We start from the raw sequence: 24371 nt of genomic DNA on the forward strand, positions 1-24371 counted from the left end.
GTTCGGTTTCACCATGATGATCGTTGATAATTTAGTTGTGAATCACTCTCTTACCTCAATGTTAGATCATGCTTGAAGATGGTCTATCCTAAGATACCCAATGCTCCCTTTCAAAAATACACCAGTATATCTATTCTAACACAGACCCTACTTTCATGAAAATCAAATCGGGGTAGACACTTTACGCTCTATGATAACTAATGCTATCCTTGAGAGAGTTTGAAGTACTTTCGTGAACAAATCCTCAAGTCCAGTTCTTATAGGTCTAAGATTAGATTTCACCTTCCGATCCTTTCCCTTTTCTCTTATATATATGCTAACGGACATTAATACATATTAGCATATTAAGTATATTAAAAACCAAATCAATGATCAAACATATTACACAATAAAAGATAAAAGTCACAAACTATTAATTGTCAATTCAATATCGGGTTACTCTCTAATTCAAGAATTAAGAAAATTACTCTATACTATTAGAATTATTGGTTGTATACATCATAGCTCCTCCAAAATCCTCGATGTGGCCTCCTCCTCGATCCCCTACCACGGGATTGGGAGATCTCTTAATTCCCCCAATCACTAGAACCCTTGTCTTCTTTTATAGTTTCAGAACCTTAACATAGTTTCCTAAAAACAAGGACAAACCTTAACATAATTTCTTAATTAAAGAGGTAAATAGGTTATTCGCCCCTCCCGCATCTCTAGCATCCGTCTCAACCTAACAATCTTAACCCTAGCTACTAATTGGGGACTTCAATTGTAAGCTTAAAGACAAGGTGTGGGGTTTAGTTTGTGGTGATTTGAGGTGAGCCTTTGGGACTTCGAGTTCATTGGTCTGCTTGAATATAATATACTTGGAGTAATGAATAATAAGGGGATGGTCAGAAAATTTTAGCTAATGCCAAATGAAGCTTGCCCTAACCTGCCCAGTGTGATGGTAGACTTTCACATCATCAAAGGGTTTCTTGTAAATGTTGTGAAATACTTGTTCTTGTTTTTTTTTAGTGATCCAAGTATACAACTTTTACCATCCGGCTAATCTTAGAGGTGACCGATTTAATCTTAGGAAAATTTTTTAACGGCCACCAAGACAAAATAAAAACACAGATGATCCAGTGTCATAAATTTTTCAAACTCTCTCTTGTTGAATACAGCAGCGCCATCACTTACCAACTGCCATTGCAGCAGCATCTGGACAACATAAAAGTTGTATGAAATATAATAAATTACCTTTTGATTACAACACAAGTTATCTGTCCAAAATCCGATACAAAGTTACTCCAATTGAAACTGTATTACACATTTGAGTAATTTAGATAAAGCATACATTCAACATCTGAAAAATAATATATTGGGAAGAGAATCTGCAAGAACAGCAGCAGTTTTCAGTATGCTAAACAAGAATAACAATTTAGCCGAGTAATTTCCAATAAATTCTATATCACCAAATCCTTAACGGGATTACTATAGCTTGTGCCTTTGCTGCCGCGTATACTCCCAAAGTGCTATGGCGCCACTGACATGAACATTGAGCGACCTGATGATCCCCAGTTGTGGTATCTCAACACAGCCATCGAGTACGTGGATAATATCAACAGGAATACCTTCCTTCTCGCGGCCTAAGACCAGAACCTGCCAATGAATGAGGTGCCGGATGATCACTAGTGTACAAGATTCCACTGAATTCGAGTAGGCTATGAGCAAATTCTTGCTTACTGTTTTTGTCGGGAAGGAATACTGATCAAGGCGTGTGCTGTTTGCCGTCTGCTCAAGGCCCAAGATAGAAAAACCTTCTTTTCTTTTCTTTTCCAGGAAACCTTTGATATTGGAAATTGGAACCTCTATAATAGGTACCCATTTCTCAGCTGTCACACTGTGGGAGAAGCATTTGTTGAAGACTGGATTCTAAATGCAAGGAATTTACTCATGCATAAAACACATCCAAATCTAAGGAATCAACCCATGACACAGTTTGGATGTTTCAATGATATATTTGGAACGGTTTCTTCTCTACGATGAATATATATTTTCTGGAACTTCAACAATGGAAACAAGCAACATAAAACCAAAAAAAATCAGATGTCATGTTCGCTAACAGTTTATAAACCAAACATGGCCTGTCTGATCAAGTAGTATGAAGATAGTGACTTACCAGTTAAAATAACATGTTTTCAAGACATGAGAAAGAGCTGATAAATACAAGTAAATCTAAAAGATTTCAGATGTTTTGCACATATCCCTACTAATCTTACAAATATTGATAGGAACTTCAAAAAAAAAAAAAAAAGCAGGCTAAATGAATTTTGCTGGATACCTTAAACAGAGATACGTCAAAATTTTAAATTATCTTGTTTTCTGATACCATTTTTTATTTTCTTTTCATTTATTAAAATTTTCATCAACTCATATTGTTCCTCAATAGGCATACTGAAAAGTTTGTTTCAACCACCTAACAAAAAGGATTTCAAACTAAGTGTGGATAAATGTTATCGAATCACAGTTTGCAAGTTCCAAGGAGAAAAGAATTTGATTTTCTGAAATAAAATTATAGAACTCAATCTGAATAAGTGAAATTTAAACTACTGTAACTACCTTAGAAGGATGACAAAAGAAGAAAAGAGTAACCTGATAAGTTGGAATTGCTTGTCCTGCAAAATGCTAGCATCGGCAATAACCAAGCCAGCTGCTTTGAATATCTATCCCCAAAAGAAATCCTTTCAAGTTTAATTCAAGAGAACACTATGCAGCAAATAATAATTTACCTCACAAGTTCGTGCTAAGCCAGCAAGATTTGGTATACGGTCAATCAACGAAGCTACAAGAATAAACTGTTGTTTCTGTTGTCTTATCCTCTCCAAAGCTTGATTCCTAACTTGCAACACTGAGCCAAAAAGATGGTCTTCCTTCTCAAGGTCTGAACAAATAGCATGGATCCTAAATGAGCTATGTTTACAATACCACTTTAATCAAAGATATAAAAGATATTTCATTTCATTTACTACACAACGTGCTAACATCTTATAATTGTGGAGAAACTGCATCAAAAACTATCTAGGAATAAAAGAACTACTACAAGTTTTTTATCCAAGTATCAGACTTCTATGTTTTCGACATGTAGATACATTATCTGTGACATCTAGCATAGGTAACCAAGAAGAAAACTACAATGCACATACAATTCTAGAGGGAATGTTGCGTACTGGTAAAACACCAACAACACTGACAATCGTATCATTAATGGATTTAAGCATCTAAATTATTAAAATAAGACACCATAGGAAACTAGGGGTTCCCACAGAAAAGATGTCTCCTTCAAGAAGAAGTTTACCCGAGAGTAATCTTGGAAACTCAACATCGCTAGCCATGGCAATACTATCATCGTCAATAGAGGGCCTAACTTCCTTCTGCAGTGTGATTTTCCTCTGGAAATCCAAGTTACTATCCTTCAACATTGCTTGTGGTTCTTTAGAACTGCCATCAGGTAATTCTGCTATGTCCTTGCACATATTTGTAGCATCAAAATGCTCATTCTTAATGATCATGGCATCCTTAGCCATGGAGAATCTAAGATCCTCTCTCACACCCTATATGTAGGGATGAAACATCAATAATTAACAATAAATATACAAGAGATCCAGATAACCAGTACTTACATTTAAAAAGTCCATTACTTTTTCCATCAGTGAAATAGGCACACATTCAAACTCAGATCCCTATGCAAGGAGGAAACAAACCTTTAATAGTAAAGAACCCAGCTTCTATAGTGAAAAAAATAATCCATGACACTACGTCATTTAAGACACATCTAGCTAATTGTATAACAGAAATTTGAACTTTAAGAGGGAACTAGTAACTTGTAGAGTAGAATATATTTGACCTCTTTCTGGACATCAAACACACCAGAAGGGGTTGCAGATAACTTGGGATCAAAAGCATTAAGCAGGCCTTCCATTGATGCCCTTAACCTGAATGAAAACAAAGACAAATCATCAAGTGCTAAGATAATGCATAAAAAGAGGTTGATGAGTGAGACATGTTCCAGAAAATTGTAGTCAATGCTTCATTATCTTGCTACATATTCCTACGTAGTAAAATAACCACTTGAAATCAAGAATACTTTAGCTTTGAACACAGAAAAATAATAACATTAAAGCCTTTTATATCACGGAAGTAACCTATAAGAACAATAACCAAGTTTGGGTCATGCTTGGTAGATAGAGAAAAACACTGCCATTAGAAGTGCCTTTTACTGTAAAATCAATTGATTAAATTCCAATAAAAAAATTAGAAGTGTATTTTATGTACAACTCCATATGCTTCCTTCACACTGTTCATACACCACCTTCGTGCTATCGGCACACCACGTTTGCATTGCCAGTAAAATTCTGCCTTTAGGACATCCATACAATTCCATATGTGGTGAAATTCAGATTGACCACAGAAAGACTCACTTCCTCCTCCGCAACATTTGAGGTCACCTCATTAAAATTCCAATGTCTCCAACCTAGTGGAATGTTTGATGGCAGTCAAATCATCATTATATGACACAGATTTAATAGAAACAATTATCACCAATAATCCCAATTGGTGATCATGAGATATGAGGCCGAGGGCGATTACCAACAAGATAGAAGAAAATTTTATTCATTATGGGACAATAGGAGAATTATCAAAAGCAGTGAGGAAAACTTATTCATATAAAGAGGATATCTCAAAGTTCTTAGAGAGAGAAAATATTCTACATGATTTGCGGCAAGGAGAAATGACAGTGACCCAATATTTCAACACTCTCACACACTCTTGGTAGTAGGTTACATATGCAAAGAATATTCACAGAGTTGCCCTGAAGACGAAGTCTAAGGATAGGCAATTTGATGAAAGAAAAAAAACATAAATTTTGTTTGGGATCAACAAAAATCTAGATTAACTTTGAGGAATAATTTAGGGGAAAAGGCAACAACTCAGCCCATGGGAAGTTTTTTAGAGGTTAGGAGAGAATAGAGCAGAAAAAAGGTGATGTTGGGTACACCAACTCCAGCTATCAAACAAAAACCCTGAGAATCTACAGAAGAAGAAAAACCCATATTGTGAACATTGTCACAAGCTTGGTCACAATAAGAAAACATATTGGAAGATTCATGGGAAACTTGCAAATTGAAAGCTCTCATGCTCACAAAACTAAAGCAACATCACAATCAAAGAAGAAAATTTTGTACAAATTGAGTCTAACACTTTTAGTAAAGAACAACAAGAGATTTTAAAGCAATTGATCAAACAATCGCAGCAATTGTTCTACTCTAAAAATTTCTCCAGGGTAAAAATTTTATAATTGTCCTAGGTATTATTAGAAAAGATAAATTGAATTAATGAATTGTAGATTCATGAGCTTCAAACACATGACTGGACAGAGAGACTAACAAAATTTCAACACATGTCATGGGAAAATAACAAATTCCACCCATGACGAATAAACTCCACCATGGTAGGTCCTAAGCCCAGATAAAAGAGGAGGGTTGCGTTAGGTTATCAGCCAACATAAAACATAGGCAAATGTTATGTATGGATCCATTAAACTATTGGACTAATGTTAAATTATTCCTCAAAAGAAACATATTGCAGGGCCCAACTGCAAAGACCGCTATATATCCATGAGAAATTGGATGTAATATTAAATATACAATATTTTTCACTCTAGATTAAATATGAATAGATGTGTTTTAGATTTGGAATACAAAACATAGAAACGTTCATTGACAAAGCAATAAAGGTAGTAGATACGATGATTAAGAAAAAAATTAATATTTTATGTTTATAGAAGACAAAATGAGTAGAGGAGAAGATAAAGATGATAAAGAATTCAAATTTTAAGTTGTAGTATACAAGAAAAAATAAAACGAGAAATGAAGCAAATATTGTCGTAGATAATTTGCTAAGGGATGAGTAGTAGTTAGGAAAGGAGATAGGATTATAGATCTTAAGATAGTGGTAGTTAAAGAAACTATTAATGCAATTAGTATAAATGCACCTCAAGTAGGATCAGATGAAAACACAGGTTTTGGAAAGGCCTAGATACAACAACCAATTCTTATCCCACTAGGTGTAGTTGGCTATATGGATTCTTCTATGGCATTAGGCTTTATCACCTACTATATCATGATTTATATTTAAATAAATTTTATCTTGTTTATTGTGCTAACTAAGTCCTTTTTAGTCTCCATCTTCCTTGTTTGATGTGCACATTTGTCATAATTTCATATCTCCTAACTGAAACATTTATTAAGTGTCTAAGTCCATATTCGTACAATCTTAAACATGTCTCTTAGAGTTTTCCCTCAATATGTGTAACCTCGACTTTTTAATATTTTCATTCTAATCCTGTCCATCCTTGTAAGTTCTCATATCCACTTTAATATTTTCATCTTGCAACTCTCGTCTTCTACTCATGTGTTTGAGTTATAGCGAAGCATTCAACTCCATATAACATAACAGGCCAAATCGTCGATTTATAAAACTTTTCTTTTAGTCTTAGAGGTACTTTATAATTACAAAGAACACCTGACACTCTCCTCCATTTCAACCACTCACTTATTTTCTATATGAGATATATCTCAAATTCTCAATTCCTTCATCATTTTGAAAAAATGATCCTAAATATTAAAAACATTTAGTTATAAACAACTCGTCATCTCCTATCTTAGCAATTATTTCATTACGTCTAATATTGCTAAACTTAAATTCCAGATATTCTGTCTTTTACTCTACTAAGCCTAACCTATCAATTCTAGTGTTTCTCAATAAGACTCGAGTTTAGCATTTATTCATTCCCGTGTTTTATCTACCAACGTAATATCATCTGTAAATATGCACAACCACAATACCGTATCTTAGATGTGTTTATCCATGATTAGTGTAAAAATATAAGAACTTAGAGTTGATTCTTGATGTAAGCTTATCTTTATAGGAAACGTTTCGATTATCAGTCTAGAGTTTCACCTTTGTTATTATATCCACATACACATCTTTAATTAGTTCAATATATGTTATGTTAATACCTTTTGCTTTTTAGAATTCTTCATATAATTTCCCTAAAGACTTTATCATAAAATTTTTATAGGTCAACAAATATCATATGTAAGTCTTATTTCTATTCATGATACTTTTCAATTAGTTGTCTGAGAAAATGTATAGTTTCTATTTTCGACCTTCGAGACATAAATCTAAATTAATTCTCGGTCACGTCTCCTTCCTAATCTTTTTTTCTTACTCTTTCCTAAAGTTGTATGGTATGACTCATTAATTTAATACCCTATAATTCGCATAATTTTGTACGTCTAATTTGTCTTATATACCCTCCATCATTATTTTTATTTTTAATATCAGATTGAATAACATTATAAGTCATTCAATATGTTGCTACCCTAAGCATTTTCACACCTCTATCAGAATATCATTCAGTCCAACTAATTTTCCATTGTGCATCCTATTTAAAACTTGTTTTACTTCTTAAGTTTGAATTCTATAATAAAAATTTAAATTTTTATACTCATTTGACCTCCTTAAATTACCTAAATTAAGTTGGTCAACTAAACCTTCATTAAAAAATTAATGAAAATATCGCTTCCATCACTCTTTTATTTCCTCATCATTTAATAATACTTTATTGCATTTATCTTTAAGATATTTTATTTGGATAAGATCAATTGTCTTCCTCTCTCTCACTTTAGTGATTTCTCCTTTTGTATCTAATTTTCGATATAAGTGTTCAAAAGTTTCATTCTTGGCTTCATACATTAATTTCTTGGCTTCTTCTCTCTCATTTTAAGTTTTCCTCGCTTACAAGTGTATAATATCTTATAGGTTGTTTGTTTTTTCTTCACTTTCTCTTATACTTTCTCATTCCACCATCAAGATTTTTTACTTAGTGGTGCATATCCCATTGATTCACCAAGTACACTCTTGGCTACTATTTTCAACTTTAATATCATTTTATCCCATGTTGTATTTGAATCGCCGTGTATTTCTCCTAATACTTGTGCTCCTATGCTCTTATTAAATATATTGTGTTTCCCATCTTTAACTTCCGCCACTTAATTGTATGAGTTGTGCATATTTTTATTTTATTGATATTACTTAAGGTATATATCAAACACTACTAACCTACGTTGGGTAGTTAAGTTTTCTCCAGGAATGACTTGGCAATCTTTACCATTTTTATCCTTCTTCATAACCATAAGAAAGTCAATTTACGATTTTTTATCCTCACTTTTGAATGTGACCAAGTGGTCTTCTCTTTTTTTAGAAAACATATTTTCTAGTATAAGGTCATATGTTATTGCAAAATCTAATATAATTTTTCCTTCATTTTTTGTTCCAAAGTCATAACTGACATGCACCCTAAACTATTAAAATCTATTTTTCCTTCATTATTGCAAAATCATATTCTCATTTTTAGTGCTACATGCCCATTAAGATCTACTATTAAAATTATTTCGATTGGCGGAATATTTTATAATACCTCATCTAAGTCGTCCAAAATCTAAATTTAGTGTGCTTATCTAATCCTACTTAAGGTGCGAAAGGCCTATATGATATAATTTTTTTTTTTTTGACAAACGAGATAATTTTAATAGGAGATATAAACAAGCATGCAGGAGTAAGAAATAAGGAATATGATAGGATGAATAAGACCTATGATTTTAGAATATGAAATGAAGAAAAATATATATTAGATTTCATAATAACATATGAACTTATAATAGCTAATGTGTTTTTCAAGATGAGAGAACACCTAGTTATGTTAAAGTAGAAACAACAAGTCAAAAATTTACTTGCATATTGATTCAATTGGGATCGAGATAGGTTGATGGCGGGTGAAGAGTTTGGATAGTAAGTGACACTTGTGAAACAACGAGTCGGCAACGATGAAGAGGTTGACTGCCCGATTGGGATTAGGATAACCTCCGAACTATTGATATCCTACTCAAAAGAAGAGTTAGAAGGGGGCCGAGGTGGACCTCAGCGAGACCCCTCAAACGCTCAAGTCACGCAAAGACTTAGAGAAGAGAGTAGCAAATATGTGAAATAGACAAGAATAATGTACCACCCCAAGCGTTTGTGGCATTAGCTTATATAGAGGTGAAGAACAGTGAAAACTATTTTTCCTTTACCCAAAAGATGCCCCTCTTTCATCTATGCTAAAGGGTGCATCCCTTTGTAATTAATACAACTATTTCATAATAAATGCAACTGCCACATAATCATATAGTCCATGCCTTCGTAAAAACACTCAAGCTCTTAGTGTTCGAGCACGCTCAAGAGCTCAATCCACTCGAGCACTCGGCTGTTCGAGAGCGCAACCACTCAAGGGCTCAAGAACACAACCCACTTGGGCACTCAGGAATGCAACCCACTTGGTCGCTCAGGAGCACAATCATTTGGGTGCTCGGGAGTTCGACAACCTCAAACCATTCAAGCTCAGGCTCCCGTAGTACATCAACCCCTTTGGCAATTTGATAGATAAGCTAAGCATGATCACGTGATTGGTTCGAGATTAGGCCATGCAGGTGCATCACTTGGGCCAGGCTAAATACTGACGGTATCACATGTGATTAGGAAGAGAAAAAAAATTACAAGGGCATCATTAGAGAAAACCTAACCATCCAATATAGGTTAGTGGTGTTAGACATATGTTTCGAGGATAGTATAAGTAAAAGAAAAATATACATGACTCTTAAGATCAAGTGGTGAAAGTTAAAAAATAAGAACCAAAGTATCTTTTCGAGAGGGTAGGAACACAATTATGTAAAATAGCGTCAAATTAGCATGACTAAATAAAGAATTTTGATGGTGCAATGAGGAAATCCAAGAGAGTAATGGAAAAAATAAACAACCTATAATAAATGTACACTTGTAAGAAAAAAGAAGTCAAGAAATGAGTAACCCCAAAAGAAAGGGAAAGAGATATTTATATAATAGTAAAGTGAGATAAAGTAAAATAAGGGATCTTACTCAAACAAGATGCATTAAAAATAAATTTGATATGGTACAGTGAAGGCTGAGAAATAAGGGAGCTGTGGAAAATTTAGGTGGCCAACTTAATCTATGAAATTTAAGTAGGCTAGAAAATTATGAAAATTTTAATTTTATTAGAGAATTCAAATTTTAAAAGTTAAAAAGCATTAAATGGGATGCAAAATGAAAAAACGATTGGACCGGATGATATTCCAATAAAGATATAGACGTGCTTAAAGAAGCAATATATTGAATGACTTAAAAAGTCATTCAACCTAATATTGAAAACAAAAAAATATTTGACCATTGGAGGGTAACTATATCTCACCCAATGGAGTAGAAGAATCCATATAGTCAATCCCACCTAATGGGATAATACTTGATTGTTATTGTTATTGTTATTGTATTGAAGGGTAACTATTCTAAGTACGTTCTCTAGTCCCCTATATAAAAACAAAGGAGAATTATAAAATTATATTAATTAAAGGGGCATTAAGCTAATAAATTATATCATAAAACTTTGAAAAAGAGTGATAGAAAAAAGATTAAGAAGATTAAGATGACCAAAAATCAATTTGGATTCATGCCAGAAGTTATATATTTTAGATAATTTATTGAAAAATATTGGGAAGAGAAGAAAAATTTACATATGGTATTATCTAAAATCACTTATAATAGAATTTTGAGAGAAATTATATGGAGAATTATAGAAAATAAAGATGTTATTATAATATATATTGCAATAATTAACGATATGTATGAATGATATAAATGAAGACTCTAGGCGGATTAACTAAAGTATTTCCTATAAAGATAGAGTTAAATCAAGGATCAATTTTAACTTCATATCTTTGTACACTAGTTATGGATGAACTCACTAGACGCATTCGAAAACATGTTACCATAGTGTATATTACTAAGCTAGAAATAAAAGTTTTTCAGTTTAATAGAGTAAGATAGAATATATAAAATTTAAGTTTAGTAGTAGTAGACACAGTAAGACAATTGTTAAAATAAATACAGAGTGGACCGGGGGGGTTATTTTGCTGTGGATCGAAACAACAAGTTTACAATAAAAGAGATAAGCAAATAAGGTTTTGACCTTACTTAGAAAGCATACTCTTCTTATTATAAACTTCAAACTGATTACAAGACTCAGGTCTCTCCTAGGTGAGGCTCAACGTAAGCTTGACTTGTTGCTCGCTGTTGGACTTGATGAAATTCCTCCCTGATTCGTTCGTCTTCATCCAGAGAGATAGGGTATTGCCTTTGCAGTAATCTCTGGTACTGTTCAGCCAACTGGAGAGGTTGTTGAGAATCTTCATGATCGATGACAGGTTGCTTGCAATTGAAAATTTTAAGTAACTAGGAATGAGTTTGCAAAAGAATGGAGCAGTTAATATAGATGTTTTACATAAGATACAAGTAGGATTGTTGAAATGGAGGAGGTCATGTGTCCTTTGTGGCTTAAGGAAGCCTTACAAAATGACTATTAAACCTGTTATGTTATATGAAGTTGAATGTTGGGCAATGAAGCGAGCATACAAATAGAAAATAAGAGTCACATGATAAGGATGTTAAGGTGGATGTGCGGACATATGAGGATGAAAAAAAATAAGAAATGAGAATATTAGAAAAAAAATCTAGGTTTCACCTATTGAGGTAAATTTTAAAAGACACGATTAAGCTACTACGGACATGTATATAGATTACCAATAAATGCCCCAATTAAGCATGTGAGAAACAATGACAAATACGCACATTAAGGAAGAAGAAGATTTAAATAGATGACAATATAGTAGAGGATAAAGTCTAATGGCGTAGAAGGATCCATATAACTAACATCACTTAGTGGGATAAAGATTTATTTTTGTTGTTGTTATACCTTTTCTCAAAGAAATCAATAAAATTGAGTCATGGATATAAAACACCTTCAATAATTATAGAGGAAACCATATCATTACATGAATTGGATTGAATAAATATTTTTGCAAAGTGTTATGGTGGGGCTTACCCTCTTGCAAAAAACATACAATGGACTTTTAAACTTTTTTCATGATCTTCCATGTATGCCTTCATTTGCAATGTTAGAAGATTGAGATAAGATTTAAGCTCGAGGTGGTTGAGTTGATATTGGTGATACTAGAAGTAGATTGAGAGTAGGCAGATCCAAACAAATTTAGTGTTTAGATGCTTCCCCCTAGAAATGATAAGTTAGAATGGCAAATAGTTCATTTCAGGTAACATCCATGGATATAAAAACTTTTCAAGTGTACACACAAGTGCCATAAAATGAAGCTTTCCTTGGTGTTATTTATGAACACATAAAACGAAAAAAAAGAAACAACCAAATACCTTAGGAACAAGATGGATAGGATAAGCTACACAATCTAGATAAAAATGGGGAAAGTATTTGAATCAATTTTTTGTCTCCAAGAATACATAAAGAAGCTTAGTTGATCAAAAAGTAATAGTAAGAATGGTTTTGCCCCAAAGATATTAGAGGCATTGTATTGGAATTGTGTTTCATCATTTTATGAGAGTGGGTATTACTTTAGATTTCTCTTTCTCAAGCTATAACCAAGTAATACATGTACAGGACACCAAACATCCACATAAACTAAAGACTAGCATAATGAAAAGTTTTTCCAATGCCGACCAAAATGGTTGACTCCAAGCATTGATAAAAAGGAAGTTTAGAATATGCAAGTATTAGTAGATAAACTGGAACTATCTCAAGCAATTCTAGAGTGACAACCAAGGTTCTCAACAGAATTCGCTATTCTACTTCATGGACTAGAAAGAATGGTACTCTCAGCTACTGCATGCACAAGTGTAGGACAATTGGATGCAACTATAGGGGATGAATAGACGCTTGCAGATTTTACCATCATTTTCTCGTCTACAATGAGTTAGCATACCGTGGAAATAATAGAACAAAATTCAAAGCGAATATGAAGAGAAGAAATGCAAACCACACCAAGATTTACATGGTTCAAAACCACCCACCAGTTCCTACCCCACAGTCTATGTCATAAGGTGAATCACTCTAACACTACTATGTTTTCTCCTTCTTGAATATTTTTCAAAGGCGAAGAAATCTATCATGTTCCTACAAGCAATACGCAAAAAAAATACAAGAATACAAGAGAGAAATGAAATGAATAAATGAACTTTACAGCAATCACAATCATGCTTTGCTTTGTATTTAATGATTTTTTATTGCTCTTTGAAATCCTTAGAATGCAGCAGCACTCGCCCAAAGGACCTCAAGAACCTTAGCCTCGAAGCCTTCATAGAACTAGCTTTTATAAAGCCTCCGCATGAATCAGAATAACACTACCCGTTCAACTGATCAAACACCTCTAGTAAATTGCTCGACTATGATTTGTCAGAATTCAAACAATTACCTACATCTATCTTGATAACGATTCTCTCCTAGTTTTTTGGCATAGCAATAGTCGACTAATATTAATCGACTAGATCTCAAACAAAATAGAACAGAAACATGTTATTGTTTTGCCAAAGTTAGACTGCTCAGTCAATTGCTAAAACCTAAAACACAATACATGATTTTTATATTTACGAGTCAAACCTTGAATCCGTACAAACCACAACTACATATTTTCTAATTCACCAGTCACCTAGACCATTGCTATTAGTTGACTCATGTAATCCCAAATTCAATCATACCACAACTTTAAGGATTTGGGTTCATACCACAACCTTGAAACCTCTATGTTTCTTAGACTTCAAGTACCTAACATCTAGTCATCATTGATCAGCTAGAACATCCACTGTCAACTATCCGGTCCTTAATAACCTACCTAAACTTCATTCATTTGTCAGGCACTTGATCCTTGTTAACTTTCCTTGACTTCTCATCAAATGTCAAACATCTTATCCAACTTGACATGTTTGAACTTCAACTACTGACTCTTTTGTTGAACCTCAACTTCTATTTTCCAAGTATTTGTCAATTTTAACACACTTGGACTTTTAAAATATCAAGTTGACGCAACACAGCGGAGCAAACGATCCTCTCACCCATAGAAAAGTTACCGATTCTCACCTAAATAAAAGGGAATTGGAAACTTTATTAACTCAAAACTTGTCTATTACATGACATCCTAATCTTTTATAGTTTGATAACCAGACCTATTCTTTATAAATAATAGACTTTTAAATAAAACCCTAACCAACTTTTCAAAAAAAAAAACTAAATAATTTTTTTTAAGTTCCAATTTTTAATAAAATAAAATTCTTGAATGAGTTATTCTCCACGACCACTTACTCCAAAGAGCACTTACTCCGTCAAGTGGGAATGTGGTGGCAAAAGATGATTCGCTCGCCCTCAATACCTTCAACGACCAGTGCCCATCCAGCACGGAAGAGGTAAATCACGGGCGGCTACTAGCCTTGGCCAGTTGAATAGCGCATGGAGGAGGGTAGACACCCAGCTACTAGCAGAGATTTGACCCACAGACCTCATGGTAGCAACACCACCATAACTAGCCAATTGTCCGTCCTGACTATCAAGTGGGAATGTGGAGAAGTCATGAAGTGGAGCTGCCTTTTTAACCAAATCAAACAGTTGGTTTATTTCTTCAAACTTTATCTTGTTAATGGCGATGTGTTTACTTATTTTATCGAGAGGGAAGGTAGAATAGTGATGAAGTGGAGGTGCCTTTTTAGCCAAATAGAGCAGTTATTGATTTTTTTCATTCAATCATTATCTTTTTTTATGCTAATATATTTACTTATTTGCATTATTCTCCTCCACTAAGAAAAACTCGACTCCTTATGAGTTATTGATTTTTTTTCTTGGATTGCCTTTTCCAAGCATAGAAAATAATTGATTCGTTAACCCTATTTAGTAATATTTCTTCATTAATTTTGTTCCTTGGACGCCCCTTCCAATGAGAAAGAAATAAATGCACTTTGTTTCTATTTTTATATTGTGACTTTGAGATGTTATCTTTTGGTCATCCTTTCTTTCCAACGAGTAAGGAAACATCTAAGTTTGTTGTATGACAAGAATGATATCTTGAAATTATATAATGTGAAGGTGATAACAATGAGGATAATTCCAGAAAACCAATAACAAAATCAACATACAGAGACGCATGCTTGAGCTTCTCCCAGCAAATTAGCATATCATCCAATTTAAAAATTGAACTTAGGTTTAAATAAGGTTTAAAAAATCAAATAAACAAGTTATCAATCTCTCACAATATCACCAAATAAAGTAATTATGAAAGGATTCATGTCAAGTGATTTGTAAAATTTTAAATTGTTGTCTTACATTACTAGATCATGACATTTGTTCACTTATTTTTCCTCATTTGACTTATTTTGGTGGCATAAATGAGTCATAATTTCAAAGTCTAAGTCATGGTTACTATCAGATCGATTAGTCTCTAAAGAGGTTAAGTCAATAAGAGATTTTTCTTGGATTGCATTATTAAGGGACTTGTTTAAAGTGTCATCGAAGGGCTCTTCTAGATTGCTATTAGAGATATGTTTTAATGAGGTTTGAGCTATCAAAAGATTTATCTGACCACAACTCTTTTGATGATGATTTTGAAAATTAACTTAAGGAAGATTGTCTCTTGAAGTTTGATGGGTGATATCTTTTCATCAGTTGTTTTCTCATTTCATGCTAATGTATAATAGTGTTTTGTCCACTTTGGACACATCGCTAATAAGTTTTAGAAGTCCAATGAAGGTAAATTTTGCAAATCGTACTCGTTGAGTAGAGGTAAAATTATATTGGTCAAAATAATTTTCAGTATCGTCCAACCAATCAAGAAATACATTAGAGTTCCTAGTTCCATCAAATTAGGGGCATATGTCCTAACACATGGTTTGGAAAAATAATTAGATTCCTCTTTTGATATGGAATGATGTGATTGTGATGTTTTACATGTCATTCCCAAATTGAATAGTATTTGAAGAATAACCATTATTGTTGTTAAGTTCATCATTCACATGACTATAATTTGGTTGATACCTCAACATTTCTGAAATCTAAATGTAACATATATCTAGTGGTAACTATGGTGTTTTCCCTTATCATGTTGATCTAAATATTTATAATGCAAGTAAAAACAATGAATGATTAGCAAATTAAGTGCAAGTAGAAATATATTAATAATGATATTTTTTTATAAATGATAGTTTTTTATGACGACTAAATTGAATATGATTTTTGTCATGAATGATGTGATAATATGTATGAAATTGTGAGAAAAAAAAATAAATGTGAGTTATTTAAAATTATCAACTAAATAAACAAGAGTCAATATTCAAAAAGGAAAAATTATTTTATACCGAGATAATGCAAGTTTCATTGATGTCGAAGTTATTCAATAAAGCTCACAAGCAAACTTGATCTCCTTTGCTTGTGATCTCTTATGTTATCGGTGGATGTCATGAAGAAACAAAGATGATGGAAGCAACGGTAATTAAAAGATGATGATGCACAATGATGATATGTGAAAATGATTATAGAGCATGAGAATCCGATTAAAACCCCAAAACAGATAAAAATAAGGAATTAATGTTGGTGGTGAAATAAAATAATGAAAGGTGGAGATAGGAGCAGATGGGTGTAGGATGCAATGGAAGAAACAATGTGTGACGATGATGAGAGAAGATAATCTCAATAAAAGTGGTGATGGGGAAGATGAAGCAACACTACTCGATGATAAGATTGTGATGGGTGGATTAGTAGCGAAAAAAAAAAGAATAATGATTGTACATAAGGAAAATAAGGCATGGTGAATAATAATGTAAATGATAGCGATGGAGAGAACGTTAATGGGAAAAAAAAGTAATGGCGGAGACAAATAATAATAGTGAAGAGGGATGGGAAGGAATTGAACACTGAATTAGGAATTCAACTCTGATACCATTTGACGCAACACAGTGAAAGGATAATGATACGATCCTCACCTAACGGAAAGCTCTAATATCATTTGACACGGCACAGCAGAGCGAACAAAGGAAAGCCCTAATACCATTTGACATAGCAAGAGAATAAAGATACAATCCTCATCCAAAGGAAAGTTACAAATTCTCACCTGGTGAAAAGGAAATTGAAAACTTTATTAACTCAAAATTTGTCTATGACACAGGAAAGTTACATATCCTAACCCCTTTTATAGTTTGATAACACAACCTATTCTTTATAAAATAACAAAATTTTTAAATAAAATCTTAATTATTCTAATAAAAAGCTAACAATTTTTTTTAAAAAAAAACTAATTTTTTTTAAAAAGTTCTAACTAATTATAAAATTAACAGACTTAGATAATTTTTAATGAAATTAAATTCTTGACTAAGTTATTCTCCTTAACCAAAGAATAATTAACTTTATCAAGTGGGAAGGTGATGCGGTTATGAAGTGGAGGCGCCTTTTTAGCCGAATGAGTGGTTACTAATTTATTTCTTCAACAATTGTCATTTTAATGTCGATGTATTTGCTTATTTTGTCGAGTAGGAAGGTGGAATAGTTGTGAAGTGGAGGTGCCTTTTTGCTAAATTGAGCAATTGATAGTCTTTTTCTTCAATCATTATTTTTTTTATGCCAATATATTACCTTATTTGCATTACAAGTATTCGGCCAACCTTAACCTACTTGACTCATCCAATTCATACAATAGTCAATAGGACTGTAAATAAACCAAACGTCCGTGAACAAGTTTAGTGTTCAGCTTGATAAGAGTTTGTTTATGTTCGTTCAATAACAAACATATTGCTCCATAAAAATGTTAATGAACAAAGTTCGAGAACCACGTTCATCAATAAAACTTTTATCAATATGCTAAGTAAACAAATAAGCTTTCAAAATGAATAAATAAATTTGTATTATGAAGCTCAATAACTAACCAAACAAACTTAAAATGTATAAGCTTTAAACAATTAAACAAACTTAAATTGAAAGCTCTATAACATCTAAACGAACCAAGCTCAAGTCAAGCTTGAACTAAGCTTAAGCTCATAAAAAAAAACCAAGTCAAATTTGAACAATCATTTCAATGGCTTAACTCATTTTATGTTCAGCTTAGTTCGATTATCTTATCAAACAAGCATGAACACCACAAAGCTTGGCTTGTTTACCAAAACTCACCTAAAGAATCTCCAAAACATGTTTTAATAACAAACATATTAGGGGACAATTGCACCAACAATCTCCCTTTTTAAATTTGACAATATGTTTAAATTAGACTCACCTAACATTCTAAATTTTATCTATGATGCCAAAACTAAGTAAAGATTTCCTAACTTAAACGCTTTAGTTCTCTCCCTTATGAAATGTAATCAATTAGTTCTATAGATCATGAATGCTCTTATATTCCCCTATCCTACACAACACATCGTTTGGCAAAACTTTACTTAAAAATCTTGTTATATTATAGTTTGCCTCCGATTTTTGAACCTATTCCTCGGTCCATTTACTTCTCTTAAGTGGAGTCTTCCTTTTTTTATCCGTTGGGGCTTCATAATCATTTATGACGTACTTCATCCATGACCTCCAATATGTGAAATCTCTTATTCCAAATGTTGGCGGTACTCGATGACATAGCCACATATGAAATCCATCGTGAATTTGGCCCCTCTAGCAATTTGCCTCCTTGGCAGTTAGTCCGATGAAAATCAATCTCGCTCTGATACCACTTATACTGCGTTAAAAATGGGGGGTGTGAATAAATGCTTGCATATTTTGTTGTCGTTTGCTCATATACAAGTTAATACACAATTGAAATAACAGAAAGAAAATACAAAGAAAATAAAAGAGAAGAAATGCAAACCACACAAAGATTTACGTGATTTGAAACCCTTGATTCCTACTTCATAGGCTATGATCAATAACGTGGATCACTCCTCACAACACCACTATGCATTTTCCCTCTCGGATATCTTCTAGAGCCAAAAAAAAAAAAAAATCATGTTCTTGCAAGCAATACAAAAAGATACAAGAACATAAGAAAGAAACGAAATAAATAAATAAATGAACTTTACAACAATCGCAATCTTGATTTGCCTTGTCTTTGATGGCTTTGAATTGCTCTCTAGAAGCCTTAGAATGTAGCAACACTTGCCGAAAGGGCCTCAAAGAACCTTAGCCTCAAAGCCTCCACAAATCCGACCTTCATAAGCCTCTACACGGGTATAGAAGTCGTCATGTAAAATACCGAAAATAGGCGAATATTAATAAGGGAATTTTTCGGAATTTTTGAAAATTTTCCGGGAATTTTTCGGAGCTCGTACGGACGAGTTAACGGAGATAAAAACGGGGTCCCAGAAAGCTTGTTTGGGTTTCCCCAATTAAAAGAGGAAATGTTGAATTCTTAATTCCTTTTCTTTATTTCTTCGTTTTCTTTTTCCCCGCCGAACCCACGCGAGCCGTTCCCTTTCTTTTTCTTCTTCCCCCGCTGAATCGCTTGTGCCCTAGCCGGCCGATCCCTCTTCCTCCTCCCTCACGATGCTTCTGCCCTAGGTTGGCGCCGCACGGAGCAGCCCCGATCTCTCTCCCCTCCAGCAACGCCAACCACTGCTGTGCCCTAGATTGGGTTCATAGTCACCCGATCGCGCCGACGTCGACGCACAAAACCTCTTCGCTGTGCCTAGCACTGTCGACAGATTCTTGGTCACCTCCGACCAGTGGAGAGGAAGAAGGTTACGAGTTGGTGAGGAAGTGGTGATCTTTGGTGATTTTGGGATCCGACAGTCCATTTCTGCCACCCGGGTCCAGCAGCCACGAACTTGGCAGAGGATCAGTGATCTTCACCTTTGATTTTCTTCCCTGTTGTGTTTCTTTGCTGTGTATGTTCTTCCTCCTGGTTGTGGATCAAGGGTACGAGATTTGGAGAGGAAGAGTCAAATAGTCTTTGCCGAGAGGTTGTTACTCTTGTCCAACGACACCTGGTTTCCAACAGCAACCCTTCCATCCAGCACAGCTGAGATTTGAGGTAAGGATTATATGTATATGAATATTGGTTGTAGATCATGTTTCGAATTGGAGGATTTAGTTAGATGATCATGTGAATTTAGGTAAGGAACATGATTTTGGTACATATTGATTTAGGTAGGAATTGGTACATACATAATTGCTTATGTGTTGGAATTGGTGAGGTGTGGTGAATTGTGAAGGGGATGTGGATCTATTGGATTGATTCACTATGATTTAATCCTAATAGGTTTAGGATTTGGTCATTTTGATTTAATGATATAATTAATTGTAAAATGTATTGTTACAGGACTGTGATTCGAGATTGGGCGTCTCGACATCAGATTGGTTCGATTCGATCTATATCGGAGGCGGGTACCTCTTGATTTATCTTTTATGATATTGTCATTGGATATTTTATTTCAACTATATATGAACATGTTTTGTTTTTCTTGTTTGTCACCTGTGATGTATCCGTGATTATATCTCGTGATTTGTTGTCATGATTATCTTGTTACCATAAGTATCTTAGTTTCTAGAGTGACGTGACACTTACTGAGGTTAGGACTAGGATTTAGATTGTTGTTTCGGCCGTGTATCTAGATTATCGATACTTAGGTTTTGTGCCTATCGATTTGTGTACCTCTGTATATCATATATGATTGGGTGTTTAGACTCGATTCTTTGATCTGTATATTGGTATATGGAAGAGGGATATGATTTGGGTCCAGGTTGTTATACCTTAGAGGACTTGTATACCCTAGATCCGTGGATTGACTTACTGATATTGTGGTACCCATATTATGTATATATGGATTTTTGATAGGGATATTCCATACTTATTATGTTCGGGACATAGGGTTATTGATATTCTATCCCTGTGTACTCTAAATCTTGGTATGTGACCATCGCTTACTGTACCCATTTTGTATGTATGGATATGGGTTATGCTGATCGCCACGCCAAGGTCACGATCACGTCGTGCGTCGCTCCATCTTTACGTGCCGATTGGCACCACCATCATGGATTAGTGGGTCGATTCGGTAGGACTTTGTTTGCTACGTCCGCCACGGGTAGTGTGACAACGTGTTGGCAGGATTCCTCCCCGGGGAGTTGATTGAGCTCCCCATTTATGATTGGGGTCACGGAGTACGAAGATCAAAGATATCCACTCGGTCACCATCGGACGGTGTGACCCACTTTGGCCTCGCCATTCGTGTGTGATGACCGCGCCGTCGGGGTGACAGACGTCATCGACATCATACGATTGATGCATTTATTTCTTTGATTGCGATTTATCGATTCGTCGATGAATCGTATGTTTGGGAGTTTAGGCACTTCGGTTTGGCGACCCTTTTGTTTGGATAGGGTTCCGGTGATGACTTCCTTAGTTACCTTTGCATCTTTCCTAGATATATGATTAAGTCGATTCCATGTTTATCGTTAGATATATCTTACTGGCGTATCGTATTAGTTGTTGAACTCACCCCGTGGACTCTATTTTTCGGTACCAGTTATTTATGGTGTCGCTTGGAGCATCCTGTCTTCGTCCCCACGTCGCTTAGGCTTTAGTTACATGTTTTGCTTGTTTATGTATCGGTTTGTTTAGCTCGGTACTCTGGTTTTATTTTTGGAGAGTTGATGTTGTTATGTGGTGTTTTGTATTTGTTATTGGTGTTAAGCCTAAAGCAGCATTGTGTTTTGTTTTGTTCGCTTTATTTTTATGGTTGTGTCCGTCAATTTATTATTAATTGCGTGGTGTTTGTTTTCTTTATTATTATTCCGACGCGAGGTATATAGTCTTGTAGAAAGTTTGGTCCACAGGAAATCTTGTCAAATTTCTTGGACGGATACTCCTCCCGTGATAATTTAGTGGTATCGAGCGGTATACGATACTTGCTATGTCGGATTTTCGAGATTTGTCTGATATCAATTTATTTGGTATCAGAGATCGACTTACGTGTCTTATTTTTCCGGTGTTTCGGATTTTGTGTTTTGGTCTTCTCGATGTGACTTTTTGGATTTTGGGACCTGGCAGCAGCAGGACATCTCCAAGCTATAGGAGGTATGTTGGTATACTGTTATCCTTCTATTTAGTTAGAGTATGCATTGTTGACTGTGAGAGTTATGACACTTTGTATCTGGTATCTGTCTGATGTTGTAGCCATATTACATGTGAGGGATTACAATTTCTGGTGATTTATTATATCATACACCAGTAGTATTTAGCTTCTGTTATTACTAGTTGTTTAGCAGATTGAGGCACATACCAGCCTTTGCTAGTATTAGCTGGGTAGTGGATAATATCTATATCTTCATGTTGATCTAGCCAGTAGTATATCATTTTATCTTAATTAATTACATCAGTAGATAACTGGTTTACTCTTGTTAGATGGGTCAGTGAAAGACTGACTTACGCTTGTCGACTTGGGTAGTCGTAGATTGATATACCTTAGTAGCTTATGGAGGATTAAGGTATTCTTGATTAGTTAATAGATGACCGATTTAGCTTTATTGGTCCGATCTGAATCTTTGGGTAGTTTGTGCTTAGTTTGGTATCTAAAGTACATTTGAGTACATGTTTTGTACTGATGTGGGAAAGACAGAGTTGATCGTATATCATTGTCGATTTTGGTCAGTCTATGGAGGATCGATGTATCATATTCTATGGATACTTTAATTTTAGACTGTATGTACCTGATTGGATAACTTAGAAGGTGGTATATGATTTGTGTGATAGATTGGATTAAATATGTTGATTATGCATATATATGAAGTGTACATATGGTTGTTATGAGTTGAAGGAGTTCTATGATGGATAGTTCATTTGTGGATAGTGTGGGTATTCCCATCTAGATATGGTTATTGTAGGTTCCTTGTGGATTATAGCTATTTAGTTAGCTGTACGTGTCTGATTGACATATTGGAGGTATCTTGTTGATTATGTGCGATTTGTAAATGCACCTGGGTTATAGTATGCCTTATTGGAAGTATATGTGGATATACTCAAGGTGTATGTATATATGGGGTGAGTATTGTTGGAGGTATATTGTCGATTATACCTACGTTGATTTAAGCACACGTGTACGATATGTATTGTTGGAGATATCACGGTGATTTACACCTATATTGTGAGTATGTTGGGTGTGGACTAATTAGAGGATTATGTTGATCATACATATGTTGTGGGTGCACGTGTGCCAGATGTATGGTTGGTAGAATCATGATGATTATACCTATGTTGAATGTAGAAGGTTAAATGTCTACATTATGATATTGGTTGTTTTACCCTGTCAACTAATTCTCCCATTAGTAGGTGACCGACCCACTAGGATGATTTGCTTACTGGGTGGTTATACCTAGGCTACCCACATTGATCCGTGGTAGATCTTGTGCGATCTCTAGCTAGATAGTTAGGTGCTTGGGCACTTATGTATTGTTGTGGTAGAGCTCCCACACGTTATGGATCGTTTGTGGTGAGGCGTAGCTCCCACATATTCTGGATTGTTTGTGGTGGAGTGTTGCTCCCACATATTACGGATTGTTTGTAGCGGAGCATTGCTCCCATATTTATTGTGGATATATATTCTGGATTATTTGTGGTGGAGCGTTGCTCCCACATATGGAGGATTTCTTGTGGTAGAGCGTTGCTCCCACATGTATGATATTTCGTGTGATGGAGCGTTGCTCTCACATTGGAGGAGCTATTCCTTGGTGATTTATGTTGTTGGTGATTAGATTTCCGACTTGTTATCAGAGATCTTATGGTTAAGAATGTCTGTGATATGGACATTATGTGTCTTGGTTTTACCATTAGTGTTTGTGGTGCGCTAGATGTTATCATGGACTCGATGATTGGGGTATCCCTGGAATGTTTGGATCGGTTTCCATTGTCTTTATTGACGATGTGGTGATTTATTACGGATCTGAGGTGATGTCACGTACACTACCTGTGCATAGATCTAAAGATGATTCGACGAGAACATGTATATGTGATTATCTGTAGTACTGATTTGGTTGTCTTCTGTGAGATGTTTTAGACACACGGTCACCAGTAGGAGTATACCGTGGTACCACAGGAGATCGAGGTTGTTACCGTTGGGAGTAGACGGAGTCTATAGAAGAGGCTCGCAACTTCCTTTGTTTGGCTCGATATTTCCGGAGATACGTTGAGGGTTTCTCACGGATTGATATGAAGGCGTGAAATTTACTTGGACTGTGGAATGCAAGACCAGCTTCTAGGAGCTGAAGTGGAGACTAGTGTCGACTTCGATTTTTGGTTTTACCTTCTGGAGAGGACGGATATGTCCTCTACCTCGACGCATCTATTCAGGGTTTGAACGCCGTTCTGATGCAGCACGATAGAGTATTCTCCTATGCTTGTCGGTTGAAGCATGAGAAG

General features: G+C 34.8%; 1 protein-coding gene across 3 annotated transcripts in view; it reads right to left on the reverse strand.

The window, feature by feature from the left end:
* Positions 1-1220: 1220 nt before the first annotated feature.
* Positions 1221-24371, reverse strand: part of LOC121969803 — a 108621-nt gene continuing 85470 nt past the window's right edge. For 2 of the 3 annotated variants that reach the window (XM_042520058.1, XM_042520059.1), the window contains 7 exons: positions 3881-3968; positions 3657-3716; positions 3332-3587; positions 2766-2917; positions 2629-2699; positions 1720-1876; positions 1221-1635 (listed from right to left, as the gene is read on the reverse strand). In XM_042520058.1, coding sequence (XP_042375992.1) covers positions 1468-1635; positions 1720-1876; positions 2629-2699; positions 2766-2917; positions 3332-3587; positions 3657-3716; positions 3881-3968 — 952 coding nt within the window. In that variant the 3' untranslated portion in view covers positions 1221-1467. Of the gene's footprint in view, positions 1636-1719; positions 1877-2628; positions 2700-2765; positions 2918-3331; positions 3588-3656; positions 3717-3880; positions 3969-24371 lie in introns of those variants that run through there. The other variant, XR_006108660.1, reaches the window with a different exon arrangement.

This window comes from Zingiber officinale, chromosome 4A, assembly GCF_018446385.1.
Source record: "Zingiber officinale cultivar Zhangliang chromosome 4A, Zo_v1.1, whole genome shotgun sequence".
Classification (NCBI taxonomy): Eukaryota; Viridiplantae; Streptophyta; class Magnoliopsida; order Zingiberales; family Zingiberaceae; genus Zingiber; species Zingiber officinale.